Source organism: Macaca fascicularis, chromosome 12 (assembly GCF_037993035.2).
Source record: "Macaca fascicularis isolate 582-1 chromosome 12, T2T-MFA8v1.1".
Classification (NCBI taxonomy): domain Eukaryota; kingdom Metazoa; phylum Chordata; class Mammalia; order Primates; family Cercopithecidae; genus Macaca; species Macaca fascicularis.
In genome coordinates, this window is record NC_088386.1 from 55,403,238 (window position 1) to 55,430,968 (window position 27,731).

The window sequence follows — 27,731 nt, forward strand, 5'->3', positions numbered from 1 at the left end:
CCCCCTCAAGTAGCTGGGACTACAGGTATGCATCACACCACGCCCGGCTAATTTTTGTATTTTTAGTAGAGACGGCGTTTCTCCATGTTGGCCTGGTGTCGAACTCCTGAGCTCAGGCGATCCGCCCACCTTGGCCTCCCAAAGTGCTGGGATTACAGGTGTGAACCACCACGCCCAGCTAAGAGGGTAGATTTTATGTTAAGTGTTCTCATCACAAAAATGAATGAATTAGTGAATAAATAAATAAATGAACAGAGCAGGAGAGAAAGCTTTTGGAAGTGATGGATAAGTTTATGGCTAGATTGTTGTGATGGTTTCATAAGTGTATTCTTTAAAAACCTCTCACGTCTTTGTTAGAGAAGTGAAAATTTATAAGTTAATGTTTGAAGGGTATTCAACAAATTGATCACTAAAATTGAATCCAATCATTCTGCAAATAAAACCTGTCAAACAAAATTAAATGCAAATGAATCTAGGTTCATACCGAAATTCATCATTGGCTCTTTCTTCTTGAAGTCCAATCCACCAGCTTGCACCATACTTTGATAGCTATTAAAAGAAATAAAAAAAGTCAGCATTTATTCTACTTGTTTTCCTTTTTCACTATTAAGATTAATGGGGTTGCTGCTAGTGGCTTTCTATTCTTCAGTATTTTACCCAGTTATCTAAGGAAGAGTATACTAAGGCCTAGCATCTTCAGAAAACCTGAAACTTCATTATTCTAAAATATTCCCTCCTCGTTATGAAGAAAAACTGGAATCAAACATGGAAAATAATTTTAGTTTTATACAACTTGAAAAGTAGTGTTTCTAACTCTCTAAGAAGGATTTAAAAAGTAATATTAGAAAATGAATTCATTTTCTGATAAAAATTTATTGGCTTATCCTCTCAGTGATTTACCCTCTTGGTGATTTATAATTCATTGCATATGTCACATGTATTTGAAAAACAATTTAAGGTATCAAGGCATCATTAGTGTAAAGATACTGATTTTAGGTATTAGTCTGATTGCTAAGCTTTAAACAGTATAAGCTTTCCTTCCCATTCAAATAGAGAGACACAATATAGGACAAAAGAATACTACAGAACGCCCAGTGTTTGACAACTAGAAAATTATCCTTTTGATGAATTCATGTCCTTTGCAGGGACATGGATGAAGCTGGAAACCATGATTCTCAGCAAACTGACCCAGGAAAAGAAAATCAAACACCACATGTTGTCACTCATAAGTGGGAGTTGAACAATGAGAACACATGGATGCAGGGAGGGGAACATCACACACTGGGGCCTGTTGGGGGGTAGGGGGTTGGGGGAGGGATAGCATTAGGAGAAATGCCTAACGTAGATGATGGGTTGATGGGTGCAGCAAACTACCATGGCACATATATACCTATGTAACAAACCTGCATGTTCTGCACATGTATCCCAGAACTTAAAATATAATAATAAAAAAAGGAACCAGATTTATATGTGTCAACATAGACACATTTCAAAATATGTACTTTTTTATATAAAATTAAACTGTTTAACAAAAAATTGGAATTTTAATAGATTATAAATTTTATCTTAACAGAGTGATATAGTTATCATCAATAAAAAAACCCATTTAATCTAAGATTGTATTAGTAATGTTGTAGTGCTCAGAATAAAGGTAGTAAAAATTAGTAAGGAAATAGAAGACTTGAACAACAATAACAAAAGGAAAATAACCCTTTTACATTTTATTAATTTTACACCATTATTAATCACTTGGACCTAAGTACAATAAAGTATAAAATTAAAGTACCATGTGCATGCATCTGCACACATGTGCGTGTGTGCACGCACACACACAAGCGCACACACACACACACACACGTTAGGGCAGATGTACTGACTTATGACCCAGGAAATTGCAATTCCCTCTTTAACTATAAAAGAGGAAGAGGCAGTAAGGGTTTTTCTAAGACCTGTAAATCAGTATACTTAATGGTGGAGGGGTGTGTGGGTGGTGTATGTTGAACTGTAACTTAATTTTTATATGCAAAAATCCTGTTTATTTGAAGGCATTATATATTTAAATTTGTACTCTCATTTCTTCTGTAAAGACATGGGAAGAAATGTTAAGAGATATTATTTTTCCATAGGAATTTCAGCTCTCCATACAACAGAACCCAATAGTCCTCTAACAATCTAATTTATAAACAGGTATTTTTATTCTGTAAACAGCGTGGCTGTTTGTCATATCAGCAATTTGAGAATAATGCAAGATGGAACAACTGTAATTTTGGATCCCTGAGGTGTTGTTTCCTGGACGTGTTCTTACAGGCTGAATTCAGATTCCCATTGTCAGACTTTGGAATGGGTCCACTGAGACTGGCTGTGAACTCAGTGGGGGAACCACAACAATTTCATTCAATCATTCAATCTAAAGAGGTTTCATGTGCCACAGGACTGGAAATCATGGCCTGGATTGTTCTCTGCCCCAATTAAGGACCTCTAAAGAGGAATTATAACCGCTGCATCTTAAGTGGCATATTTATTACCACCTCAATTATGGCATGGTAACCTCCACATGGCACATCACAACCTGTTGTGATATGGCACAGAACTGAACTTCATAGGAGATACTAAAAGATATCCAGAATGGAACATCCAATGTGAAAATGGACGTTTGAAATTTTAGCTTAGGAAGGCCACAACAATAGAAGACTTATTAATATGCGTTTGCATAAAGAAATGTGATAGAGAAGTAAGCACAGGACTTAAAAAAAGGTCATATGAACATGCATTTTATAACATCAACTATGTTTTGGTATACACAAACAGCCATTATAGTTAGCATCATATGGAAACAGCATTTACCAAAAACAAACAAACAAAACCCCACAGTGACAGTCAATACATTAATCCATAAAGCAATATAAGGAAGAACAACCTGTCATCTTTTAAAATGCCCCCATCAAGAATGACAAAATGATATTTTGGAGAAGGACTAATAGATTTGATATGTATTATAAGAAGCATTTAGAAATAAAAATTTAATAATAATGGTAAATTGCCATTTCAAAATGACAATACTGCAAAACGGTGTAAAAATGTCAGACAAGTGGACTAATTAGCTAGTAGCTTGTGTCAAACAAGTCCTAAAGTGCTTGCAGCTTTTTTTCAGCATTAATGTGATTATCAAGATGGCTCAAAAAATAAATTCACTCTGATTATGCTTTACGGTCTTCTGTTACTCAAAGAGTGGGAGAGAAAAATTGACATTCTTTTTCCAAGATGGAAACATTTTATTAAAATTTATTTGCTTTGGGTTTTTAAAATTGTATCTAGCTTTCTTGCTCATAATTAATTTTTTGACACTGCAACTAAATGTTAGTTTTGTTTTTCACAATTCTAATCACTGCTCTTTTTAGGGGAGCCATACAAAGCACATATGTAATTTTAAAAATATTTAATTATTTATTTGTGCTCTTCCTACATTTATAAGATAGATGTGAGACAGAAGTGAGTGGAATGATCTCTACACATCTTGCTCCTCGTCATGGAATGAAATAACTTCTGGATTGACCCATTCCAGTAGGATGTTCTTAGGTATAGGGTTTCTTTCTTACAAAATGTGAACACCACTGTCACCACTGCCACCATTAAGTGCCCAAGGTAGGCACAAATTATGCACAAATAAGAATTTCTTGGAAAGCTACAACTTTCTTCTTTCCAATTTGATATCCTTTCCCCTTGGACCCTGCTATAGACTTAATGTTTGTGTCCCCCTAAAATTTACATATTGAAATCCTAACTCTCAAGGTGATATATTACAAGGCAAATGGCAGGTGATAAGGTCATGATGGCCGTGGGGGCGTCTCATGAATGGGATTAGCGCCCTTAGAAGGGGGCTCTGGAAAGTTCCTTTGCCCCTTCCACTCTATAAGTATATATATGAACCAGGAAGTGGGCATTCACCAGGTATCAAGTCGGCCAATGCCGAGATCTTGAGTTTCCAGCCTCCAGAAATGTAAGCAATAATTTTCTGTTGTTTGTAAACTGCGTAGTCTATAGTGTTCTGTTATAGCAGCCTGAAAAGACTAGGACAGTCCCCCCAGCCCCGTTCTCAGTATTCAAATCCTATACCTTCCCATAATTTTCTTTTGTAGCACAGTGGGGAGATTAGTCAGCACCTTACCCATGAAACTGATGGGGCATTCTACATCAACATGGTCATAGGCCAGGTGACAATTTTGCCATATGAGGCACCATAAAGTTTGTCTGATTTGAGATCAGAATCCTCAACTAGATCATGGCAGTGGCTATGATGAATCAAACTGCTCAGCCTGTGGGTTTTCACCCTTGCCTTCTATGGGAGGCATTAACTCTGCCATCCCCACTGGCTTCCCAGCTTCCAAAGATTAGGAGATGAATTAAGGGGAAAGGTGAAGACAGAAGATCTACTGAAGTTCCCAGCAGAGCTAAGCTCCGTTGGAAAGATCAAAGAAGCCCTTCATTGTTCATGTCTGAGACAAAGCTGGCAGCCATGTTTTGGGGAGGATTTTGGAACTAGCATTTTGATGTAATGAAGACATTGTGCTCTTACATGTCCTGACACCACTGTTCCACTGTCACAGGCAGCACCGTGTAGGGTTTTTAAATGACTGGATAAGTAAGATGGCCTGGGTTTCTTTCCAAATTCCACCACTTAGCTGCTGTGTAACCAAGTTGCTTAACCTCTTTGAAGTCTTAGCCTCCTCACTTGTAAAATGTACTAATAATAGACTTCCTACAGAGGGTTCTTGGGAAGATTACACTTTAGTACTTATTATAGTACCTGACACGGTTATGGTAAGTATGGCCAAATATCAACTCTTTTTGGGATGTATACTTTGCATGCCTGTGGATTAGTTTTCAGTCATTCATCTGGTCTCTTGTTATTGCCCTCTGAGGTGAGGAGTATGGTGTCTGGCTAAAGAAATGTGTATTTTCCGACACTATGATATGGAATTGAACTTGCTCATATTGAACATTATGGTTTTGGCTTGAGTGTTCCATTTGTAAGAGTGGAAGGGTGACAAAATAGTGTACAAATTTATGGTGGGGAACATTCCAGATCTAGTAGTTGTTCTGCTACTGAGTGTCTGTGGGACCACATGATTGTCATCTAACTTCTCTTTTTCTCGGCTTCTCCATCAGAATGTAGCAGGAGTCCTGACCTGCTTGTACCTCATGGGCTGTATGTGCAACAGACAGGATACAGAGACAGTAAATCCCCATGAACTGTGAGGAAAGACATTTCTTTTTCAAGTCTAGGATGCTTTAACACAGGGCTTCATTTTATAGTCAACTTACAAAGATATAAAAAGATGATAGGGCTAGAAAGGATTCCTGAAGATCATGAAATATGATTAAATTACAGGAAAAGAAAATGGCTTTTTCTTGCTTTCAAAGCTTCCAAGGGAAAGTTGGGAGTGAGGATTTCCTGCCTTCATGCCTCCATTGTAATTTGTACTCTCTGTGCCCTTTCTGTTTACTACATCATATCACTTCCAGCTTCTTTATTTTTTAAATTTAATTTATGTTTTAAAAATTGACAGATAAAATTGTACGTATTTATTGTCTACAACACGATGTTTTAAAGTATATATATCCAGTCTTTTTAAAAACAGAGACTGTATCTCATACATTTTTGCATCTTTGACAAATACCCCAGTGCCTGGCACATACTCACTAATGAATGCTTAATGAAGGAACACACTGACAAGTACACTATCCTTGGCCAGTTTATTTTATTATTAAATAGGTCTTGCATGTTTCTTTCTTACTAGCTTAGTTCTGCAAGGAATTAAGTAGACTTTCTCTAGCTTAAGTTGAAATAGAAAACTACTCCTTACTATTTTCTGTATATTAGTCTTTACAAACTTAAAAATAATGTACTCTTGTAAGATTTGAAGTTTTAAAACTGCCAGGCACCCCCCGGGTATTCCTCATCTCTCATTTGAGCTTAATTTCCCCCTGTGGTGTTTATCCACTTATTTTTTTTCTAATATATTATATAATTCTATTTACTCGTATTGATTATGGTCTTTCTTCCCAGACGAGAATATAAACTCCATGAAGATAGGAATTTGGGTCTGTAGAACCTCATGAAACAATCTCGACATGCTCACCATTATTGCTAACAAAGAGTGAAGAGGAGGGAAGTGACTGAGCAATAGAGTAAATCTGTATCTCCATTATTTTCTCCTAATCTCTATAACAGAAAAAAAAATTCTCAAAAATCTATGGTTTTACTGAAATCTATGGCTTTTACTGAAATTTAAATAAATATCCGAAGTCAAACCGAGAAAACCATCCCTCCCTCCGTCCTAAGGGCAAAAGAAGGTGCTAAACTCTGAATTTTTCGTGGTGAGTTATGTTCAAGTACCGCTTTTATTTTGCTGTGGATGAATTCTTGCTCATGTGCAGAATGAATTGTAAGAAGATCACTGTGCAGCCAGCTACAGACAAACCCAAAATTCGACCATTCTGAGGCAAAGGTATGAAAAAGGTATTCTGCATCCTGATAAAAGAGCCACGGTACATCTGAAAGAAAAAGAAACAGTGAAAATAATGCAGAAAAGATAAATAGGTATGCTAGGATTCACCCCAAATTTGTGATTTGGTCACTCAGCATTAAAAATAATTGTATATACACACACACACACAAATTTGCACACACACACACCGCACACACACACAGACACATGCACATAAATAGATAAATAACTTGCTTTTTTTCCTTGGTCTATCTCTTGCAAGATACCTTCACCAGGATTAAAAGATCAGGGATAGATACATATTCTAAAACCACATGTCATAAAAATGATTGACGATACTAGTCCTTAACCATATTTAATGACTACATTTATTAATTATTAATTTGAACAAATTAGCTCGAGGTTGACACAAGAAAAGAGAGGCTTGATTTGAGAAATATAACAACACATTAATGCTATATAGTAGCACTTATATGGTATATATTAATAATTAGAAATTCAAGAGCTGCAGAGTCGTTCTTACCGTACTGGTACCAGAAGGGAATCTTGGGTTTCACATCTGCAAAGTGAAAGCAAATCACTTTGACTGATCTTGCTTCTCAAGTGCATTGTCTGTGAATTACTTCAGCTCTAAACACATTATTTTGTCCTTCATTTTAAAAAATTTCACTTTAAAACAGGTACACTGTGCTGTTTGGAATATGTGGGGAGTTCTCACACTTGAAGAGGAGGCTCCAGAGAGGCTTCTGATTAAAGAACGAAGGACATGAGCACTCGCTGAGGCCACTGTGTGTCACACACTGTACTAGGTGCTTCCACTTACTCATTGTACAAGTAATTCCGTTTACTTTGTAATGTCAAAGTGACATTTCTCCCGGACTATACTTGCATTATAAATGTTCTGGAATATTAGCTGGTTACCTCAGTTCCCAGTGAACTACCTTGGCATCCTGCATTGGTGTCGCTTTTTCTCATTTCGTATAGAAACATTTTTTGCTAAAAGTGTAATTTAGTTTATCATGCAGGTTGTTGATATTGTGGTTTGGGGTGTTTAAACTGAGAAAGTACTAGAGATTATTATAAATCAAACACATAGCAAAGATCTTATTATATTTTTACCTCTTGGGATTTTGCATATCCATTCACGCTTGGAACCACAGTGTAAGGGCAGCAACGTTTTGTTTGCCTTATAAACAGCACAGTTTCTTGCATCTTCTCCAAAATAATTATTGTCTAAAAACGAAGAGACAACCTGCAGCAGATGAAGTTCATTATTTCTTAATGATGATTCCCCCACAAAGTTTCAAAAGATCAAAAAGGGCATCCCTGTACATAAGCATTATAGGCTTCTACAGGAAGCTTCAGAAATGTCTGGATGTCATTCTAGTTGAAGGTTATTTCACATTTGTGAAGAACAAGCTAATCAATATTTAGCTTTTTAAATTTAAAGATGCTTAAAAAAAAAAAAAGCTGGACGTGGTGTCTAACGCCTGTAATCCCAGCACTTCGGGAGGCCGAGGCGGGCGGATCACAAGGTCAGGAGATTGAGACCATCCTGGCTAACACGGTGAAAACCCATCTCTACTAAAAATACAAAAACAAAAAATTAGCTGGGTGTGGTGGCGGGCGCCTGTAGTCCTAGCTACTCGGGGAGGCTGAGGCAGAAGAGTGGTGTGAACCTGGGAGGCGGAGCTTGCAGTGAACAGAGATCGAGCCACCGCACTCCATCTTGGGTGACAGAACAAGACTCCGTCTTAAATAAATAAATAAATAAATAAATAAATAAATAGATAAAATAAAAATAAAAAAAGGTACGCTACTCCTTTCTCCAGAAGGATCAAATGAAACGCAAGCTTTTTTTTGCACTTTTTTCCAACTGGGAACATTTTCTAGCCTTGGGATCCTGGGTAGACTTAGGGACTCAAGGGTGTGCCAGATCTTGGTATTAACTTTGATTTTGATTACTTTGAACATATGCTAAGTTTTTTGCCTCTAATAACTAAATTCTGAGCCATAGTTAGCTTTAATCAGGAATCTATCAGGTCACTTTCCATGAACGACCACATAACTCATATAATTCACATTACAAGGGTATTAAAGACTCAACCTTCTCAATTATTTAATGACTACCTCACAGAAGAATGGATGGATGACAAGTAAAATTGGGGTAAAAATTTGGGGGAAAAAAGGATGCTTTTAAATCCCTTATGTTCTTCCTCAAACATGTACACCATCATGCAATAATTCATCTATCTTAAATATGTATAGCCTCAGATTCAGAAAATGGTGTGATTTGAATTCATTTTGTTTAGCAGATATTGGTGAGAAGCTCAGCCACTGCTTCACGGCCTTATCTAATTTATTCTGAGCCAGATTGTCTATTTCTCTCCTATTACTAATGAGTTTGTTACACTAAAACAAAAGAAAGTGTTCTCAACCTCTATGTATCACATTTTCTTTTTCAAGTACTATATTGACTTGAACCACCCAGCTGTCCTATGTAGTGGCTGCCATTTACGGGGCAAGTTGACCCTGCTATGCCTTTTCTGTTTTCTGAGCCTTGGTTTCTCTATCAGCAAAATAGATTAGTGGAGCTGAATGATCTTTAAAATCTCTTCCTACTCTCTCCTATAAACCTCTTCCTTGACACTAATTTGAACACCACCTTGGTATGGGGCTTTCTCTATTGTTCTTTACTACTTCAAAGTTTGGCTACTGATATTTTGCCAACCATGAGATATTATAGCATTGTGACTTTGGAGTCAGACAACCTGTGTGCAAATCCTGGCTCTCCTATGTATTATTTTAGGCAAACCACTTAATCATTCTAATACCCATGACACTGAGTTATTGTAAGGATGAAATGAGATCATGTAGGAGTGCATTCAGCTCGGTGCTCAGAACAACATGAGGACTCAATCGACAGCAGTTGCATGAAGTGCTCACTGCGGTCTCTCAGGAGTCGCCCCATTTCACAGGTGAAAGTGAATAATGTGATTTTTCATGTGCCGTAGGATGGATCCCACTTCAATCTAGGATACTACTTCAGTTTTTTTCCCTGTCATTTTGAGAAAAATGTGAGAATTACCGATTGCAACTGAAAAAAAAAAACGCAATAGTGAGTTCTCTCTGTCCTTCATAGAGGTTTGCAAGTATGGGAATGAATGAAAAGCAAGACTTTTTCCTTCTGGAACAACTTGCTCTAGAAGGTGATATTTCTAAAACTTGCATTACTGTCCTTTCAGAGTGAGGTAAATGAAAAATCATTCTCCAAAATAATCTTCCTTTCATTATGACATGGACAAGGTTCCCATACTCAGACATCAGGTGCTATGCAGGTAAAGGGAGTCTTGTGTTATTTAAAAGAATAGCTGCTTCTCTGCCAGAGAGACTCTTCATATGGGAGATGATTTGGGGGGGGGGGACTTTTTGGAGGTTTTTTATTCTTTTTCAGGTTGGTTTAGGGAGACTTTTTGGAGGTTTTTGATACTTTTTCAGGCTGAGATTGTACAATGGCCTCAGAACAATGTGGCTAGCAAACATTTCCCAGGACCTTGCCAAATAATTCTCCTGGTACCAAGGTCTGGTGCAGTTTTGTCATGGGAGCTCTGGCCATCATTTCTAGGTTCTCTTGGTTTACCACGTGGTTCTGGGGCCACTTGTTTGGAATCCATCCCTTTTCTCCAGTTCGAAAAGACTTACAGGAGTTCTATCAGACCACTCCCACGAGCCAGCGTTCAGTGGGTTTCGTTTATTAAATCCAATCCAGAACTGCCTTGCTTCTGTCCTGTGAAGAGAAGAAACAAAAGCTTTGCCTTTCCCATCAAATTTACAGCATTATGTGAAAGGTTAAAAAAAATTCAAAAATATTTATGTATGCAGGAAACAGCTGATGCTACTGGCAGGATTGATCAAGTCAACAAGCAATGAACATTTTAAATGTGCAAAACGCTGTGCTATGACATGAACTGAGAGAAGAATAAGCCTCACATTCTATTTCTCTTGGTTTGCTCACAGGTGATATACAGTTGGGGAAAAGTCAGCTTTTATTGAGAACATGAGTTTCTCATCAGGAATAGCAAAGCCTTTCAGTCAGGACAAGAACACATGAAAAGAAAATTAGTAAGAAATTTTGGAACATCTCTAGCCAAGAGGACCTTTCGCTACTTTACTGTGTGTTTACTACCTCACTATACTATTTGTTCTACTTTACTATGCTTTGATTTGTTGTTCTTTTGTTAAACGTTCACGTATTCTCTGAAAGTCAGCCATCATCATCTTCATTGAATAAAAGGTACACAGGTTTTTTTTTTTTTTTTCAGATATCAACATAAATAATTCTAAAGCCAGTCACCCTGAGCCATGGTAGATTAACTTCAGTCATCACCATTGGTTTAGACTTGGCGAGAAGCTCCACAGAGAGTCACCTTCCCCTCTATGAGGCAGAGTACAAATGTGTCCACAGAGTCCTCAATCAATCGAGTGATAAAGCCTAATTGTGCAATGAACCATCTCACTAAGATCATTTTCTGAGAATAATTTTGAAGAATCAAAGATTTAAAAGATTCAGATGTCAGGAAAGATACTTTATTTTCCTTCGTGCAGAGAAGCAAACCTATTCTGAGGAATTCCTTCTCAGATGTGTCAGCTACTCTGCCTGGATGACACAAATTAAAAGCAAATTCAGCTTAGAAATCCAAGAGATCACTGGTGCCCAGCTGGGCACTGTCATGATGACACCTTACATTTAAGGTTGGGAGAAGGTGAGAAAGGCCACCTTCTGTTTAAGCCAAGCACACTAATCTCCATGGCATAGGCTGAAAATCCATGTCTCTCTCCTGGTGTTGTGAACTTTGTCTTTCCTCACTGAATTCAGAGATCTATGTCTTCCCTGCTATATACTGGCTCCTGGAAGATGAAATGGTATTTACTTTCTCTTCATCAGTTTCCTGAAATTGTATAACATTTAATAAACACATATGTATGTGCATACGTGTGCGTGTGTGTGTATGTCTGACTAATAAAATAGAAATAGAAAAGCAGTGCCATAGGAAGGAAAAGCAGCATACCTGCTATAGCTGCGAACTATGAGATCTGGTATGTTTGCTATAATTAAGCATCAGATTTGACTGAATTCTCTGGTAATCTGGGAATAAAGTGATATATACACAGTTATTGATAATTTTTTTTTTTTGAGACAGGGTCACACTGTCACCCAGGCTGGAGTATAGTGGCACAATCTTGGCTCACTGCAACCTCCTCTTCTGGGCTCAACTGATACTCCTACCTCAGCTCAGTCTCCTCAGCTGGTACTACAGACGTGTGCCACTACACCTGGCTATTTTTTTTTTTTTTGTATTTTTTTGGTAGAGATGGGGTTTTTACCATGTTGCCCAGGCTGTTCCCTAACTCCTGGGCTCAAGCAATCTGCCTTGGCCTCTCAAAGTGCTACAATTACAGGTGTGAGTCACTGCGCCCAGTCAAGAATTTTTAAATATTTTCTTTAAAGATAGTTCTCGCTCTGTTGCCCAGCTGGAGTGCAGTGGCAAAATCATACCTCACTGTAACTTCAAACTAGGTTTTGCTGGGACTACAGGTGTGGCCACCACACCCGGCTAATTGTGAAATTTTTTTGGTAGAAACTGAGTCTCACTATGCTGCCTAGGCTGATCTTGAATTCCTGGCCTTAAGTGTTCCTTCCACCTTAGTGTCCCAAAGTGCTGTGACCCACTGTGCCTGGCTCATATTATACGGCTTTTGTGATCAGATATTGAAAAACTATGATTTGATAGATGCTTGGGACTAAATTCTACGAGACATTTTAAGCACGAGAACTTATATAAACAGAAATGACAGTGACATTTGATCTTAAAGCAAACTGGGAAGCAGTTTGTGTGTGGTTGTCATATGGCAAACCTCACTAAAATGCAAAGGCAGAATATGCAAATATGTTTTGCAGGAAGCTAAAGTAATGAGTAAAATGTAACTTTGAACAATGGAGACTATCACCTATTCCTTGGATTTATGGCCTCAGACCTGGCTGATAATCCAATTAGCCAGGAAGCTTCTTAAACTTTTCTTCAGACTCAAGAGTCTGACTCAGCAGCTCTGGTGTGAGGCCAGAAAGCTCTGTAAAAAAGGCGTTCCGACCAAGTGTGATGAGGAACCAGGTTCCTGAGTCATGGCCTCATGTCAGCATTTCCCGTAGGGACTAGCAGTTCTGTGGGATGTCAATAAGTGTTCTTAAAAAAGGGATTTGTGGTCAAAGAAAGTGCTTCCTTCTAGAACCCTTTATGATGCTAATGAACATGGCAAATCTCCAAGACTGTACATTGTTTTGCAAACATATTTTAGATAAAATCTCCTTCCTTCCCTGCAGAATGCTGCACAAGACTCACATGGAGAGATGTCAAAATCTCCCAGCTTTAAGGTCATTGTTGTAGATGTGGAAGATGAATGATTTGATAGATGTTGCATGTTAATCTTGTCATGGGAATGTCCTACAAGGAAACTTGTGGGAAAGGCGAGGAGGATTTTCCTCAAAAAATAGTCCGGGATTTTTCTCTGGGATTCAGGCCAGTGTTTCATTGAGACTTCAGATTTCCAGCGCTCGAAGCAGAATACCTATTATTATAGTTGTTTTCATTAAATAAATATACAGAGCCATGGAGTTGTGCTGATCACAACATCCTCAGAGGCAGGATTTTGTCTGTCACATCTATTGAATTCTCCAACCAGCTATGCATGTAATGCATGTATCTTCCACAGAAGATACTCTCACAGTGCAGGCTGACTGACAGAACATTCCAAAGTGAGAGGCCAACGTGGGGAGTGGGGGGTTCACAGGAAGGGGACAAGATGACTGTCTTCAAATATTTGAAAATAGCATAGATTTGATCTGTATTTGCTCTAGCTCAAATTGAGGGGAGGCAGATTTCTAGCTTATTAGAAAACTGCTCTTTGAAATCAACCTTCTGCAATGGAATGGGCTTTCTCTCAAATAAGAAGCATTCTGAAATTGGAAGGAATTATGCAGACAGCGGATGACCACGATATGTGGTGGGAGGTAGCACAAGACAGTTTAGAGTTCTTCCAATTTAAGCTTGAATTTCTAACTCCATTGAATTCAAGGTTCTGTAAACTTGCAAGGTGGATACAGATAAGAGAAAGTTTGTTTCCTCAAATGAAAACTTAGGGGGTTGGGTTGGAATTTAAAAAAAAATTACTGGGACTGTTTTTTTTTTTTTTCCCAAACAAAATCTTACATAGGATCGCATTATATACAAAATAATCAGCAGTGGAGCTGGTTGGAGCTGCTCTGGTGAGGCGTGGAAGGAACCAGGAGCTCTGCCTACATGGTCCTCTCATACTCCTGGGGTTCCAGGATTCCTGGGATCCTTCCACAACACTTTGAAAACCACTGGCGTAGATAACTCCTGAGTTTGGCAGGAAAGCTCTACAGTTCTGACTTGAGGCACAAAGAAAAGATTTCAAATATCTAAACAATTGTCACTTTGTTCTTCGTTTTATGAAATTAGAACCTGGTACAAGATAAATATAAAACTATATGTATATTTATTTTTCTTGGCTTTGGGTGTAATACAAATATGGGAATTTTAAACAACTACTTGGGATACTCACCCCTCAGAAGCCATTACTGAGAGATAGAATATTTGACTGTAAGTTTTCATAATTAACAAGTATTTACCAGTTAAATTTTGAATGTAAGAGCTCATTCACAAAATTCTCTTCCTCAATATGGGCAAAGCTTGCAAGATGAGCTCCAAATTCTTCGCAAAACGCTTCAGCTTCTCTCCATGTTCTTTTCGTCAGAACTTTTTCACTATGAAATACCTGTATAGTAAAAGAAAATAAATTAACATTGTTATAGATAAGGTGAGGTTGTTAAACTCTGCTCTAGAAAGTAAGAGTAATATTAATATAATTGTCATTATTCTTTATAAGAGCTTGATCTAGTGGGAGGAAGTAACATTTACTGAACTAGAATGTGCCTAGTCATCATAAAACTATTAGTTCCTTTTATCCTCATAACAAATTCCTGATGAGAATGTAATAAACTCAGTTTTATAAATGAGCTTTTTGAAGAATTTTTTTTCACCCTAAATCTTCTGTGACTGGCATGTACTTGTCCCTCAGTAAATATTTGTCAATAGATAAATAAAGTCAGGCCAAGAGAGGTTAAGAATTTTAGGTCACACAGCTATAAACTGGCAGAGCTAGGATTAGACCTACAATTCCTTGCTTCCAGAGTCCATAAACTTCCATCCCACCAGACTGCCTTCTGACAGATTAGAATTAGCAGACTGATCATTACTCTGCCTGACCCAGGGCAAGAAATGAGAAATGAGACCTGGGACCTAGGGTAGCTCTATTTCTAGAGTCTTTGGATCTTAGTTGAACTGGCAGATGCAGTGGTTCAGCTGTCTCTAAAATCTCCGCTGCTTCTCAGCTGTCTTCATGGTGGCAGGAAGAAGCCAGCTGAATGGAAGGTCTTCTGTTGGCTTATTTAAGATTGGGGAAAGGGACTGAAGACCCAGAGCTTGCAATCCCAGTCCTCTGTACCCTTCTTATTTTTAACTGCCTGGCACTAAGCCTGAGCCTCTGATGCCAGACAGGTACACCCTGTGGCCAGCCCTCCCCAGGCTCTTATTTGCTGAGACCAGAATGAATAGCTTTCCAAGTCCTGTGGACCACAGAACAACCTTTCCATCTTTTAAATTATATGTCAAAACTTGTCTCCTCTGGGAACCTCTTCCTGAATCACTCTAAATTCATAAATCCTACCACCATGCCTATCACACACACACCATGCATTTGTTGACATATCAGGGTGATATATAGTAGAAAAGGCACCAGACCAGAAGTCCCAAACCAGGGATTTATTCCAACTCTGTCAATAAATAATTGTGATCTTGGGCAAATCACTACATTTCACATGCCTCAGTTTACTGATCTCTAAGGTTTAACTTATTACTGGGTGAGGCCACTTTTGGGCCTATCATTCTATGAACGTAATGTAGGATTATATATGTGTACAACTTAAATCGAGCACATTCACAGCTGCTTCATGCCACGTACAAGCTACCACAGTTCCGGAGATAGAGTCTGTCTTCGTTCCGCTCTGACGTGCAGAGCTGCTGGGGAACTTTCTCCCAAGACTTAGTGAAACCCTATTTGTAAAATAAACCAAAATAGAACCACCAAACATTTAAAAAAATCATATTTCAAAAAAAGTGTTTCTGACAGGATTGTAGGAACTAATTTAAATGTAGGATCTAAAGCTGATTTTAAAAATAGAAATTTCTTCACACACACACACACACACACACACACACACACACATTATACACATACAAATCAACCGTATGCATTAATTTGTTTGATCTTCAGGTGTCTGGCAAGCTGCAAAAGCTATCCTTATTAGTAAAATTGTATTATTCAATAATAAAAACTTTATTTGTTGGTTTACAAACAATATGAAATTATACCACTTAACACCCTCTGAGTGTCTGCCTCCTTCACTTGGTATATTAACAATATTGCAGGAGGACAGGTCCCCAGATGACCCTTGCTGACCCAGCTCTTCCTCTTTTTCTTGGCAATTCTCAGGCAGAGTGTACCAAGAATGCAATATCCTGAGATAAGGAGGAACCGTCCTTATCCCTCCTAGAGTAGGATGTCTTGCAATACTTTAGCTCAGTGATCCAGGTGGCACCCGGGATAAAAACCCAGAAAGGAGCACTTTCGGGAGCCCTCAGCTGTCCTGCAAAGTGGGGCGTGTGCAGACAAGATTCCATCTTCCCAGGGGTGCTTTCCTGAGCCTTGGGGGAATGGCTCACCATAGATCCTAGGCTTTGGTTGCTTCTTGCTGCCTATCTGTGAATACAAGTTGAGCATCTCAAATCCAAAAATCCAAACTCCAAAATGCTCCAAAATCCAAAACTTTTGGAGCAGTGACAAGACACTCAAAGGAAATGCTCACTAGAGCATTTTGCAGTTTGAACTTTCAGATTTGGAATGCTCAACTGGTAAGTACTATGTAAATATAAAAAAAAATCCAGAATCCAAAGCACTTCTGGTTCCAAGCATTTCAGCCAAGGAGTACTCACCCTGTAATAAAGTTATTTTGCCCATCTTGTTGTGTGGGAATTCTTTCTCACCAGATTCATACTCTGGCAGCCAAGTTTGTGCAAAACCTCCTGTCAGAGCTAGGAACTTATGCAGAAACTGGTTAGGTGTTTAGAGTTCTCCCCCAGGAGTGATAACCAGAGCACGGTGCCCTCCTTCCAGGGATTAATGGTATTTCTTTTCTTTCCTTTTTTTTTTTTTTTTTTTTTTTTGAGACAGAGTCTCGCTGTGTTGCCCAGGATGGAATGCTGTGGTGCAGTCTCGGCTCACTGCAACCTCTGCCTCCCGGGTTCAAGCGATTCTCCTGTCTCAGCCTCCCAAGTAGCTGGGACTACAGGTGCATGCCACCACACCTGGCTACTTTTTGTATTTTTAGTAGAGATGGGATTTCATCATGTTGGCCAGGCTGGTCTGGAACTCCTGACCTCAAGTGATATGCCTGCCTTGGCCTCCCAAAGTGCTGGGATTACAGGCATGAACCACCATGCCTGGCCACGTGCATGGTATTTCTGCTGAACAGATAACAATCTTCATGAGGAAGTCTTCAATATCACCAGGATGTGTCGATTTTTTTTACTTAAAAATTATTTGGAATATGATTGAAAGGATAGAGACAGGCAACAAATGTTGATTAAGCACCTGCTGTCTGTCAGGCACTGTTCTGGAAAAAAAAGAGTACTGGAATAAAGGAATTTGGGATACATGGATCAAATTAAAATAGTGTTAGTCCTGTTAAGAATGCCCATGTAACCTTGGTATCACCTTGAAGCAACTGGCCAGACCAGGCTCTGACTCCCAGTCCAAATAGCAGGGGTGAAAGGGCCATCTCTCTTCATGCTCTGTTGTTTCCTGATTTTCAACTGGCTGCTTGCACAAGGACATTGCCTTAAAGTGCCGACAGTCCTTCACTTCCCAGCTACCAAGTGGATGCTTTCCTCGCATGGCAACACAGCCACCACTGTAGCCTGAAAGCAGAAAACAAGCACTTTTAATACCAGACAACTAAAACGTTTTGTGCTCAGAAGACTGCTCTTTAGAGTGTTGAATAATTGACATCTCATAATTAAGCACCCAGACAGGAACAATCAAGATGAAAACGAATGTCTTATTGACCTGATTATGTCATTTCTCTTCATCTCTGGAGAAAATAATGGAAGATGGGAAAGAGAGAAAAGAGAGTGTGAAGGCTGAAATTTGGACCTTGTCTGCTTTGTGCTCAGATGGCAAATGATGAAGAATTAGGAGCTATTCCTACCTGGAACCAAAATATCCCCCATATTTCAATATTATACTTCGAAATCCCACTGTGAAAAATCAACAATGAAAAGTGCATAGTGCTCATCCTCTAACAACTGGATTCAACAGGGGGAAATATGTGAATAACAGATTCAAGGTAGACCATAAAGTATACAACAGAAAACCAAACTGTAAACCTTGGAAGAATGAAGAGAATGAGATGAATTCTCTAAATGAGGTAAAGATCTAGGGGCAGGGACAAGGCAGACATCAGAGAAAAGGAAGAGAGAAACAGAATTAGAGAGAGAGAGAGGCTTTTGTATGAAAAGCAAAGTACAGAGATTTTGCCTCCCACCTTCATAGTATATGTGAGATATTGGGAAATGTGATATAATAGTCACGGACAAAACTCCACTTTTTTCTTTGTGTATGCTTGAACATTTTAGAAGGTAAAATGTGTTTTTCCACAGAAACAATGTATAAATTAAGATTCTTAAGTTTGTCAGCAAAATCTATACAACTCATATGACAGCAAAAACAAAACAAAACAAAACAAAAACAAAAACAACACTTCAAATTTCAGTGAAGAATAGTAGAAAGCAATTCTATTCCAAAAATAAGATTAAAATGAGTAAGAATGAGCTTGTTTTTTCTCGAATCCTGGGTGGTCATTTAATTAACTAAATTCACATTCATCAACAACAATAAAAAATTGTACATCTGCAATGTGCTCAGCGAGGTTGTATAATTAGCTGCTTGAAACAAAAGGATGAAGCAAAGCAAACCAAAAACCAATTCTTAGTTTAGTGTGAGATACAGACACATAAACAAGCAATTGTAATAAATATAATGTGTAAAGTGCCATAGTAAAAGGTGTGTTCGAAGTTCTGGAGGAGACATCAGAAGGGGTGATGGAGCCTCACCAGAGATGTCAGTAAAACATTTGTAGGAAGTGACATGTGAGCTGAATTTTGAAGGATGAAAAGGAGACATGAGTTTTCAAGGCATGCTTGTAAAAAGAGAGTGATTATAGACGAAGCATCTGAAGACTTGCGATGATTCTGTACCTGAAGACTCTTTAAAAAATGTCGTCACTTGCTACTTGATATTTATCTTGCTTAATTTCCCTTCAGAAGTAACGGCTTCAATGTTTTCAGATACTGAGTAACTGGCATTGTGCTTGTCATCTATGTTCTGATTGTTTTATGCTCATGGAAAGACAAAAGAGAGGGAAAATGAAGAGTGCAAGTGAGAAGAAAGAAGACAAAGGAAGACATAGAGCATCTCTTTAGGAATGGAATCATTTGCTAAAGAATGAGTGTATGAGTGTTTGTGTCTTCAACAGTCCTGGCTGCACAAGTGTGTTAGGCACCAGCATCACCATGGCAAGGCGGTTCTGATCTGGAAGAACTCCCTGGGCCTGTGTGATGAATCAGAGAGCCTCAAAGGTAAAAACGGCCAGTGGTAAAAGAGGAAACACGCTATGTCTCATATAGAAGAAAAGGAAGTCAAGGAAGAGTTGGTGCATCCAAAATCCATCAGATGGCTCTACTGGCCGAGAACAGCTAGCTGGTGTTATAGATGCAAGGTTGTGGGCAGGCAAGGGGGAGAGATTATAGTATGTAACTGCCCCTGCCATTAGTGGAGCTTTGAAGGCCTGTTGAGTAACTTCAGAATGCAGCTGGATCATGAACAATAGAGGAGATGCTGCATGCTCTGTGCAATAAAACCGAACCGGAGAAATCCATGTGGAAGCCCCGAATACAATATATTTGTGGAGCTGCTCTAGTTGAAAGAGGAGGGAACACACACATTCCAGCTCCGTTCCCCCATCCTTTGAGGGGCCCCAGTGGAACCTCCAGAAACTGCACAGCACAGGTAGGAAACCTCGTGGGGGACTTGGAGCGTGAAGTTTGGGGTTCTAGTCCCAGTACAAATCTTTAGTAACTGGAAACTTGAGGATGTGAATTAATCACAATAGGCCTTGTCTAAAATATGTGAATAATAATTCCTTTTCTTCTCATGGGTTTTCATGAAGATCAAATGAAATAATGAATTGAAAAGCACTCTATAAAATATGATGAGCTAAATATACCCCTGCAGTGTTGCTATTATGCTTATGGCCATTTTCATTACAAAAACCAGGATTTTGTGGCATGAATTCTGCCTGTATGTTCATAGAATTTTTCAAAAGTTTGAATCAGCAAGTCTGAAATGTAATATACTTTTTTGTTGGTCTTGCATTTTGTCTCACTTTCCCACATCAGACAATGATTAAATAGCTTTGGTTTTAGATGCTATAAGATATTCGACTCATCTTCATTAGTGAAGAAGGAGATGTTTGTGAACCACTATGAAGATGAAAAGTGCTGCAGGAGTGGTATTGGTATTCTAAAGTGGTTAACTTAATGGAACATTTGACCCAAATTTTAGAGTCTCAGCCCCAAAGAAGCAGTAAAGTGGTATAATAAAGGGAGACCAGGCTAAGGGAGAGATAAACTAAATTTATAAGCCTATATTGTGGGGATGCTTGCAAAGCCAAATAATAAGGGTAAGGGTGTGGGAAAGAGCAGAGGCGAATTTTCTTTCAGAGAAATTGTTCTTAAATTTGATAACTCACTTCCCACTGGGGAAGAAAAATGATTATTCTCAGTGGTGAATCTCACATTTTGACAGATTCTCCTTACCTGCCATACCCTCACCCCACTCACTCTCTCCTGCCAACATGAATGGGGAGACTTTCTGTCAATTAAGAAATTCTAATTCACCAAGTTATCTAACTATGCAAAATTAAGTGAGCTGGGAAAACCGCCACTGTCTACCTCTCTGTTCAGATATCTAAAAACAAACCCATTGACCAAACCTTTTTTTTTTTTTTTTTTTTTTTTTTTTGAGACGGAGTCTCGCTCTGTCGCCCAGGCTGGAGTGCAGTGGCCGGATCTCAGCTCACTGCAAGCTCCGCCTCCCGGGTTCACGCCATTCTCCTGCCTCAGCCTCCCGAGTAGCTGGGACTACAGGCGCCCGCCACCTCGCCCGGCTAGTTTTTTGTATTTTTTTAGTAGAGATGGGGTTTCACCGTGTTAGCCAGGATAGTCTCGATCTCCTGACCTCGTGATCCGCCCGTCTCAGCCTCCCAAAGTGCTGGGATTACAGGCTTGAGCCACCGCGCCCGGCCTGACCAAACCTTTTTGTGCTGGCTTTTCAGTGCCTCTAGACAATTATTTCACTTGAGTCTGCCTACTTATTTTCCAGTTCCCTGCAACAACCCTTTACATCCTCATCTCTCAAGTCCTCTACCCTCTCACCTTCCCTCTCTCTCCTTCTCTCCTCTAACAGAGGAAAGTGAAGCTCTTTGGGTAGGCTAGGCAAGTTTCCTACAATGCTGTGTATCTGCCAGGCACTGTGCTAGGCAATTTATATGGTCTTTTCCCTGTTTAACTTCAGAAACTCTTTGAGACAGGCATTAGTGCCTGATTGTGCAGATGGAAAAATTAGAGCACAGAGGCTTAGTAACTTGCCAAAGGCCGCAAACGTAGTGGGCTTGCTCCGGGATTTGAAACCAGATTTATTTGGGTCTACTGTGAGACAGTATCAAGGTACAGAGTGAGTGGGTGGGCATTCGATAAGCAGTTGAATAAATGAATGAATGAGTTCCCCTAAAATTATGCTCTTGTCCCATGGAGCTCTCTCGCATTCCCCTGATCCTGTTTCTCTCCTGTGTGTGGCCACAGCATTTCCTTGAAGATCTACTGTCACATTTTTACTTTGCATGACAGTTACTTACATGATTATGAGGAGATACGTCAGTGTTCTAAGGGCTTCTCAGAAATTAGACTGGGTTTATCCTTATTTATGTGGTGGCTCGTTTCAGAGCTTTGATGAGCCTTAAAATGGATTGGCCTACTGATGGGACAGGCTTCTTACTACTCCTCACTATGTGCAGGGCACTTTCAAGAAAATAAACCTGACTTGCTCTATTGGGATCTTATTTTCCTTGTCACTTGCAGATTTCCATGGGCTGGGAACAATCAGGGTGAACATGCCCCAGAGTCATCCCACAGGAATGGAACACGCCAGGGGTATCTAGGTCTAGAAACAAAACATTTTTCACAGAGCCTGAGTTATGGATGGCTGCAAAGGACTGATCAAAAGTGTTTATTTTTCTCAATACAGACACCTATGAGCCTCTAATATAACTTGGAAAAGTGTTTTTGAATGTCTTAACAAGTATAGACTCATCTATTTTCTTTCACCATAGAGCAACCTCCACTTATATTGAATCTTGACTCTAGGTACAAAGTACATTTTAGTTTCTAAGCATTAGCTTCTCCTTGAATGAGAAGCTAATTTATCATCTTTCCATTTAATCAGTGGCAATAATTAGTATGGATGAAAACCATTTTTCCTGTTTCACCTGAATATTTCATTTCTCTTGAAATACCAACTGTCATAGAGAGCCTTTGTTGTCGCTTTTTACTAAAAATAACAGGATTTTCTGGTGTTTTAAGAATGGAAAATTTGGCATGAAAGAAAGGAAATACAGTTAAAATATAGGTTAATTAACTTTGTAGTCCTGAATTCAAATTGCAAGTATGAATTTGAACTCAAAAAGTGTTTAATCTTACACACACACGCACACAAACACACACTTCCTAGATCTGTCCACTGAAATGGCCTAGAAACAATAACAAACCACAAACAACAAGAACCCATAAGCCCAGTCTGTGATGCTGAAATAATATCATTTCCCATCAAAAGAAACCAGGGTTCCTTGATGCAATGGATGCTTCTAGGTCTGCAGCAGAAATGTATATCTGTCATATCAGATAGCACGGACACTATCAAAGACTACTAGGATCACATCAGAAGGATTCAGAAGATATTCCTTGAAGAGATTCCCATCACAAAGATGGGCCATTTGAGCATTAAAAAGGATAATTCCAACGGACTAAAACATATCAACTATGTTTAAAACCCTTACTTCATAGTAATGCTAAAAAAAGAAAAACACCTCTAATGGGTCACGGATGAAGGATGCTAATGAAGAAATAATTATTTTGAAAGCTAGTAAAGGGAAAGAACTAAGCATTTATTCTGTGTTTCCTATAAAAATTGTACCATGGGGTAACAAAAAATTGATTGAAAGGAATTACCTCTTTATAGGACTATCCCAGCTATAAATGAAGAAACCCCTAATGAGTCAATGGATTTAAGAATTGACCATCAAAGGCTGCTAATATCACAAAAAGAGAAAAAAATTGGACATTATGTGCCTCCAGACAGAGCACACAACTACCTATGAAACCATCTTTCAAAAAAAAAAAAAAAAATCTGATTTTGGTCAATCCTTTCATTCTTTTTAAAAATAAAAATGCCTATTTTATGAAAAAGAAAATAGAGTAACACATTAAACAATGTGATGTGAATACAATCAACAAACTGCAGGAAAATTTATAAGACAAAGCACATTTGCATTAACAAATAAAGGCAGGGGTGGAAATTGGGGAGGGGCGGGAAACACAGATGAAAACAGACTTTAAGAGATCTATCAACCAATTACAATGCGTGAACCTTCTTTGGATCTTGATTCAAACTAGCTGTAAAATACATTACATAATATTTATGAGCCATTTAGAAATTTGAGCGTTAACTGAAGATTTATAATGATAGGCAATTATAGTTAATTACTTTAAGGGGTGATAATTGTATTATTAGGTCTTTTAAAAAGAAGTCTCTATTTTTTGGAAATAATGCTGAAATATTTATGGATGAAACAATATGATGTTGAGGATTTGCTATGAAAAAATATGGGAAAGGGGTGAGGGTACAGATGGAAGAAGATTGGTCATGAATTGATAATTGCTGATGCTTGGTGGTTCTACTACTGGTAGATACCATCTGGTGGTAATACTATTTGGTGAACATAACACTAAGTTGAAAAAAAAATGACAGAAAGGTGATTCCCTTCTGATTTGCTTTTATGCAAGTGAAATGCGTGACAGGAATGATAGGAAGGATGAGAGGGACTTTGGGGGTTCTGATGTGTTCATGTAGGTTCGTCAATTGTAGCAAATATACACTGTGGTGTGGGATGTGGGGTGGGTGAATATTTTGCTGGTATGACATAGAGACAGAGTCCTGGATGAGTTTACAAAAAGCTGTAGGCTTCCTGTTCAGTGGTCAATTCATGTAGTTAGTCTTTGCTGGATTAAGATTCTGACGTGGGGACGAAGCTAATGGATTATTTTGTGACAGGCAGGAAAGAAAAGGTGATTTAGGCAGTGTTTCTGCAAGTTGCAATTTAAAAGAAAAAGGGAAACACAGAAGCTTTTATATTGCTATTTTCTTCAAAAAGATTTACATTTTCATCTTATTCAGAGACAATTTACTCAGTGTCAATCAGCTTGAGCAGCCAAACTGAACATCATGGCATTATTTTTGCTTTAGGGAAAAGAGAAAAAGAGTAGTGCCACTCAAATAAATTACAGCAGAAACTTATGAATGACAAGAAGCTCTGCTTCAATTCCAGATTTCCGACATCTAAATATGCCCCCAAGAAACTTAATATTAAAAACCAAAGATTTTCTCTACTCAAAATGTATTAATTTATTTTGACAGGTATAGACATTCCTAACAAAATTCCTAAGTGTATAGAAATGATACCTAAACTTTTATTTTTTTGCAGTATAGTGTGACATGGAAGTTTATTACTCTCTTTATTTTAATAATATTCATAGATTTGTAGAACAAGGTCTTTCTGTTGAGTGAATTATGATGTTACTTGTTTGGAGCTATGGAAAGTCACCAGTTTCCATACAAATTTCCTAAACTTGATGTTTATATACAAAAAACTAATTTGTCTTCATTTCACTTTGCATGCATCTTTCAAAAGTATAATTTTAAAAAATAGTAACAGAAAGTTTTAGGTTGACAGCAAAATTGAATGCAAAATACAGAGAGCGCCCCTCTAACACCACTGCCCTCCAATCTCCTTCACTATAGACATCCCACACCACAGTGGTGCATTTATTACCACTGATGAACTTACACGGACACATCACAACCACCCAAAGTCCCTCTCATCCCTTGCGCCATCTCTGTCACTCATTTCACTTGTATAAAAGCAACTCTATCATCTATCATCTATCTATCTCACCTATGACTGAATATATTGCTGCTATTACTTTAAACATACTATTATTTGTTGGATCAATTAAGAATAAGAAAAATAGAAGTTTTTATTTTACCTTCATTTATTCTCTGATGCTCCTTCTTTCTTTACATAGATCTGAGCTTCTATATCATTTTTCTTCTCTCTGAAGAATTTCTTTGAATATTTCTTGCAAGGTAGGTCTACTAGCAACAAATTTCCCGAATTTTTGTTTGTCTGATAAAAATCAGATAAAATCTGATAAAAATTCTCCTTCATTTTTAAAGGATAATTTCACAGAGTATAGAATCCTAAGATGGAAGGTTTTTTTTTCTCTTAACACTTTAAATATTTCATGCTACTTTCTTCTTGCTTCGATGATTTCTGAAGAGCAGTCAGATATAATTCTTATCTTTGCTCCTCCAGAGGTAAGGTGTTTTTTCCCCTCTGGCTTCTTTCAAGATTTTGTCTTTATTTTTTATTTTCTGAAGTTCGAATACAGTATGTCTACATGTAGTTTTTCGTGTGTTTATCTTGGTTGGTGTTCTCAGAGTTTCCTGGATCTGTGGTTTGGTGTCTGATATTAACTTGGGGGAAATTCTCAGTTATTATTGCTTCAAATATTGCTTCTTTTCCTTTATTTCTTTCTTTTCCTTCTGATATTCCCATTACACAGTTTGTAGTTGTCCCACAGTTCTTGAATATTCTGTTCTGTTTCAGTCTTTTTCCTCTTTGTTTTTCAGTTTCAGAAGTTTGTATTATCATATACTCAAACTCAGAGATTCTTTTCTCATGTGTGTTCAGTCTACTATAAACTCATCAAAAGCATTCTTCATTTCTGTGATGGTGTTTTGATCTGTAGCATTTCTTTTTTTTGTTTGTTTTTTTGTTTTTTCTTAGACTCTCCACCTCTCTGCTTACAGGATCCAGCTGTTCTTGCATGTTGTCTACTTTTCCCATTAAAGCCCTTAGCATATTAATCAAATTAAAAAAATTGCTTGTCTGGTAATTTCAACATCCCTGTCATAGCTGACTGGCTCTGATGCTTGTTCAGTCTCTCCAAACTATGTTTCTTGCCTTTTAGTATGTCTTGTAATATTTTTGTTGAAAAGTGGATGTAATATACTGGGTAAAAGAAACTGCAGTAAACAGGCCTTTGCGATGGAATGGTAAGGTGTGAGAGGAGGGGAAGTGTTCTACAATTTTACCATTAGGTTTCAGCCTTTTGGTGAGCCTGTGTTCCTGGACTGTGCCCTTGACCAGCGAATGCTTCTCAGTTATTTTTCCCTGCTTGGTGGGACAGGATGGCTAGAGAGCTGGAGCGGGGTATTTCCTTTCCATCACGTGAAAGGATAGAGCTGGCTGGAGTTGTAGATTTCCCTTCCTCCAGATGAGTCAGGCTCTGATAAAACTCCAGCAGCAGTCTGACAAAACAGCCTCTCCTGAGGTGGGGCCTTGTTAGGAACGGAATGCTTTGCTATATTTCAAAATGGTTCCTTTTCCTCTCCCTCTGCTGGAAGCATTAGGGAATTTTTTCTCTGATATTTCACTGTGATAACCTGATAGATTACCTGGAACTAGAACTCACAAAAGTGTGGGGGTCCCCTATGACTGGGTCACCCGGGAGAACCCTCAGAGTGTCTGTGCTGAGCCTCCAGCAATTTTATCAGTGACGGTTCAGATGTTCCTCTCCCAGCACAGGTTCCTCTGGAGGTTTCTGCTGACGGGTTTCCGATCCAGGAAGTTGTGATTCTCTGTATCTTTGTATTTTTCCAGTTTTGGGTGGCGGTGGTTTGCCTTGTGATGGGTCTAAGAAGAGTTGTTGATTTTTCAGTTTGTTCAGCTGTTTACTCATTAGGATGGTGTAACTTCTAAACTTAAGTCTTCAAAACTACAGGGTTTTAAACCATGTATTTAACAGAGAGAATGTAAACTGACTTTCTTTGATCTCTCTCTTTTTTCTTTCTTCTAATTTCAGGAGGTCTAAAGGAATTTTTAAAAAAACATTTAACACTAGCTTATAAGTGTTGGGGAAATGTGTGTGTAGGCCACAGTCATACCTTCCTTTAAAGCTCTGTGGTTTCCCAGGGTGCTCACATTGGTGACTGGTCCAGCACAGAATAGGTCCTGCATCTTAGAATGTATGGGTGAGGAACCCTAATAGATTAGCAATGTCACTGTCTGTAGCTTTAGGTAAAATTCTGCAAATTATTTCTCTGCAATAAGAAAGGCTAATATTTATTAATTATTTACAATGCAGTAGCAACTATGTAATATTTCTTTTAATCCTCACAACAATCCTGTAAGGTAGATACTATTACTGTCCTTATTTTAAATAAGAGGAAACTGAGATATGGAGAGATTAAGTAATTTCTCTGAGATCATAATGCTGGAATTTGAACTTTAGTTCAACTCAATAGCGGGTAGGTACTCTTTATGCATATGTTATCCTGCAGTGCAGTCTCTTATATCTATTTATATCACCTTACTTAACACCCTCAATGAAGAACACTTCTGATCTTAATATTTTTTGATCCAAAACCTCTAGTGGCTTCCTATACCTAGATAAGAAGTGAAAACTCTTTAGCTTGTAATATTAGGCTGTGGTTTCAATATCTTACTCTGGCCTTATCTTTTACAACTCTTTTGCATATATCTTAATCTCTAATTACACAGTGCTCCTAAAA

The 27,731-nt window shown here is 38.4% G+C and overlaps 1 protein-coding gene across 9 annotated transcripts in view; it reads right to left on the minus strand.

Annotated features, from left to right (window-relative positions):
* Window positions 1-27,731, minus strand: part of PLA2R1 (phospholipase A2 receptor 1) — a 127,655-nt gene that overhangs the window by 36,733 nt on the left and 63,191 nt on the right. For all 9 annotated transcript variants that reach the window (XR_012421155.1, XM_074009268.1, XM_074009270.1 and 6 more), the window contains 7 exons: window positions 17,421-17,623; window positions 14,218-14,363; window positions 10,212-10,296; window positions 7,629-7,761; window positions 7,033-7,068; window positions 6,398-6,555; window positions 485-549 (listed from right to left, as the gene is read on the minus strand). Coding sequence is in view for 8 of the 9 variants with exons in the window: in XM_074009268.1 (XP_073865369.1) it covers window positions 485-549; window positions 6,398-6,555; window positions 7,033-7,068; window positions 7,629-7,761; window positions 10,212-10,296; window positions 14,218-14,363; window positions 17,421-17,623 (826 nt within the window). In the remaining variant the exon portion in view is untranslated. The remainder of the gene's footprint in view (window positions 1-484; window positions 550-6,397; window positions 6,556-7,032; window positions 7,069-7,628; window positions 7,762-10,211; window positions 10,297-14,217; window positions 14,364-17,420; window positions 17,624-27,731) is intronic.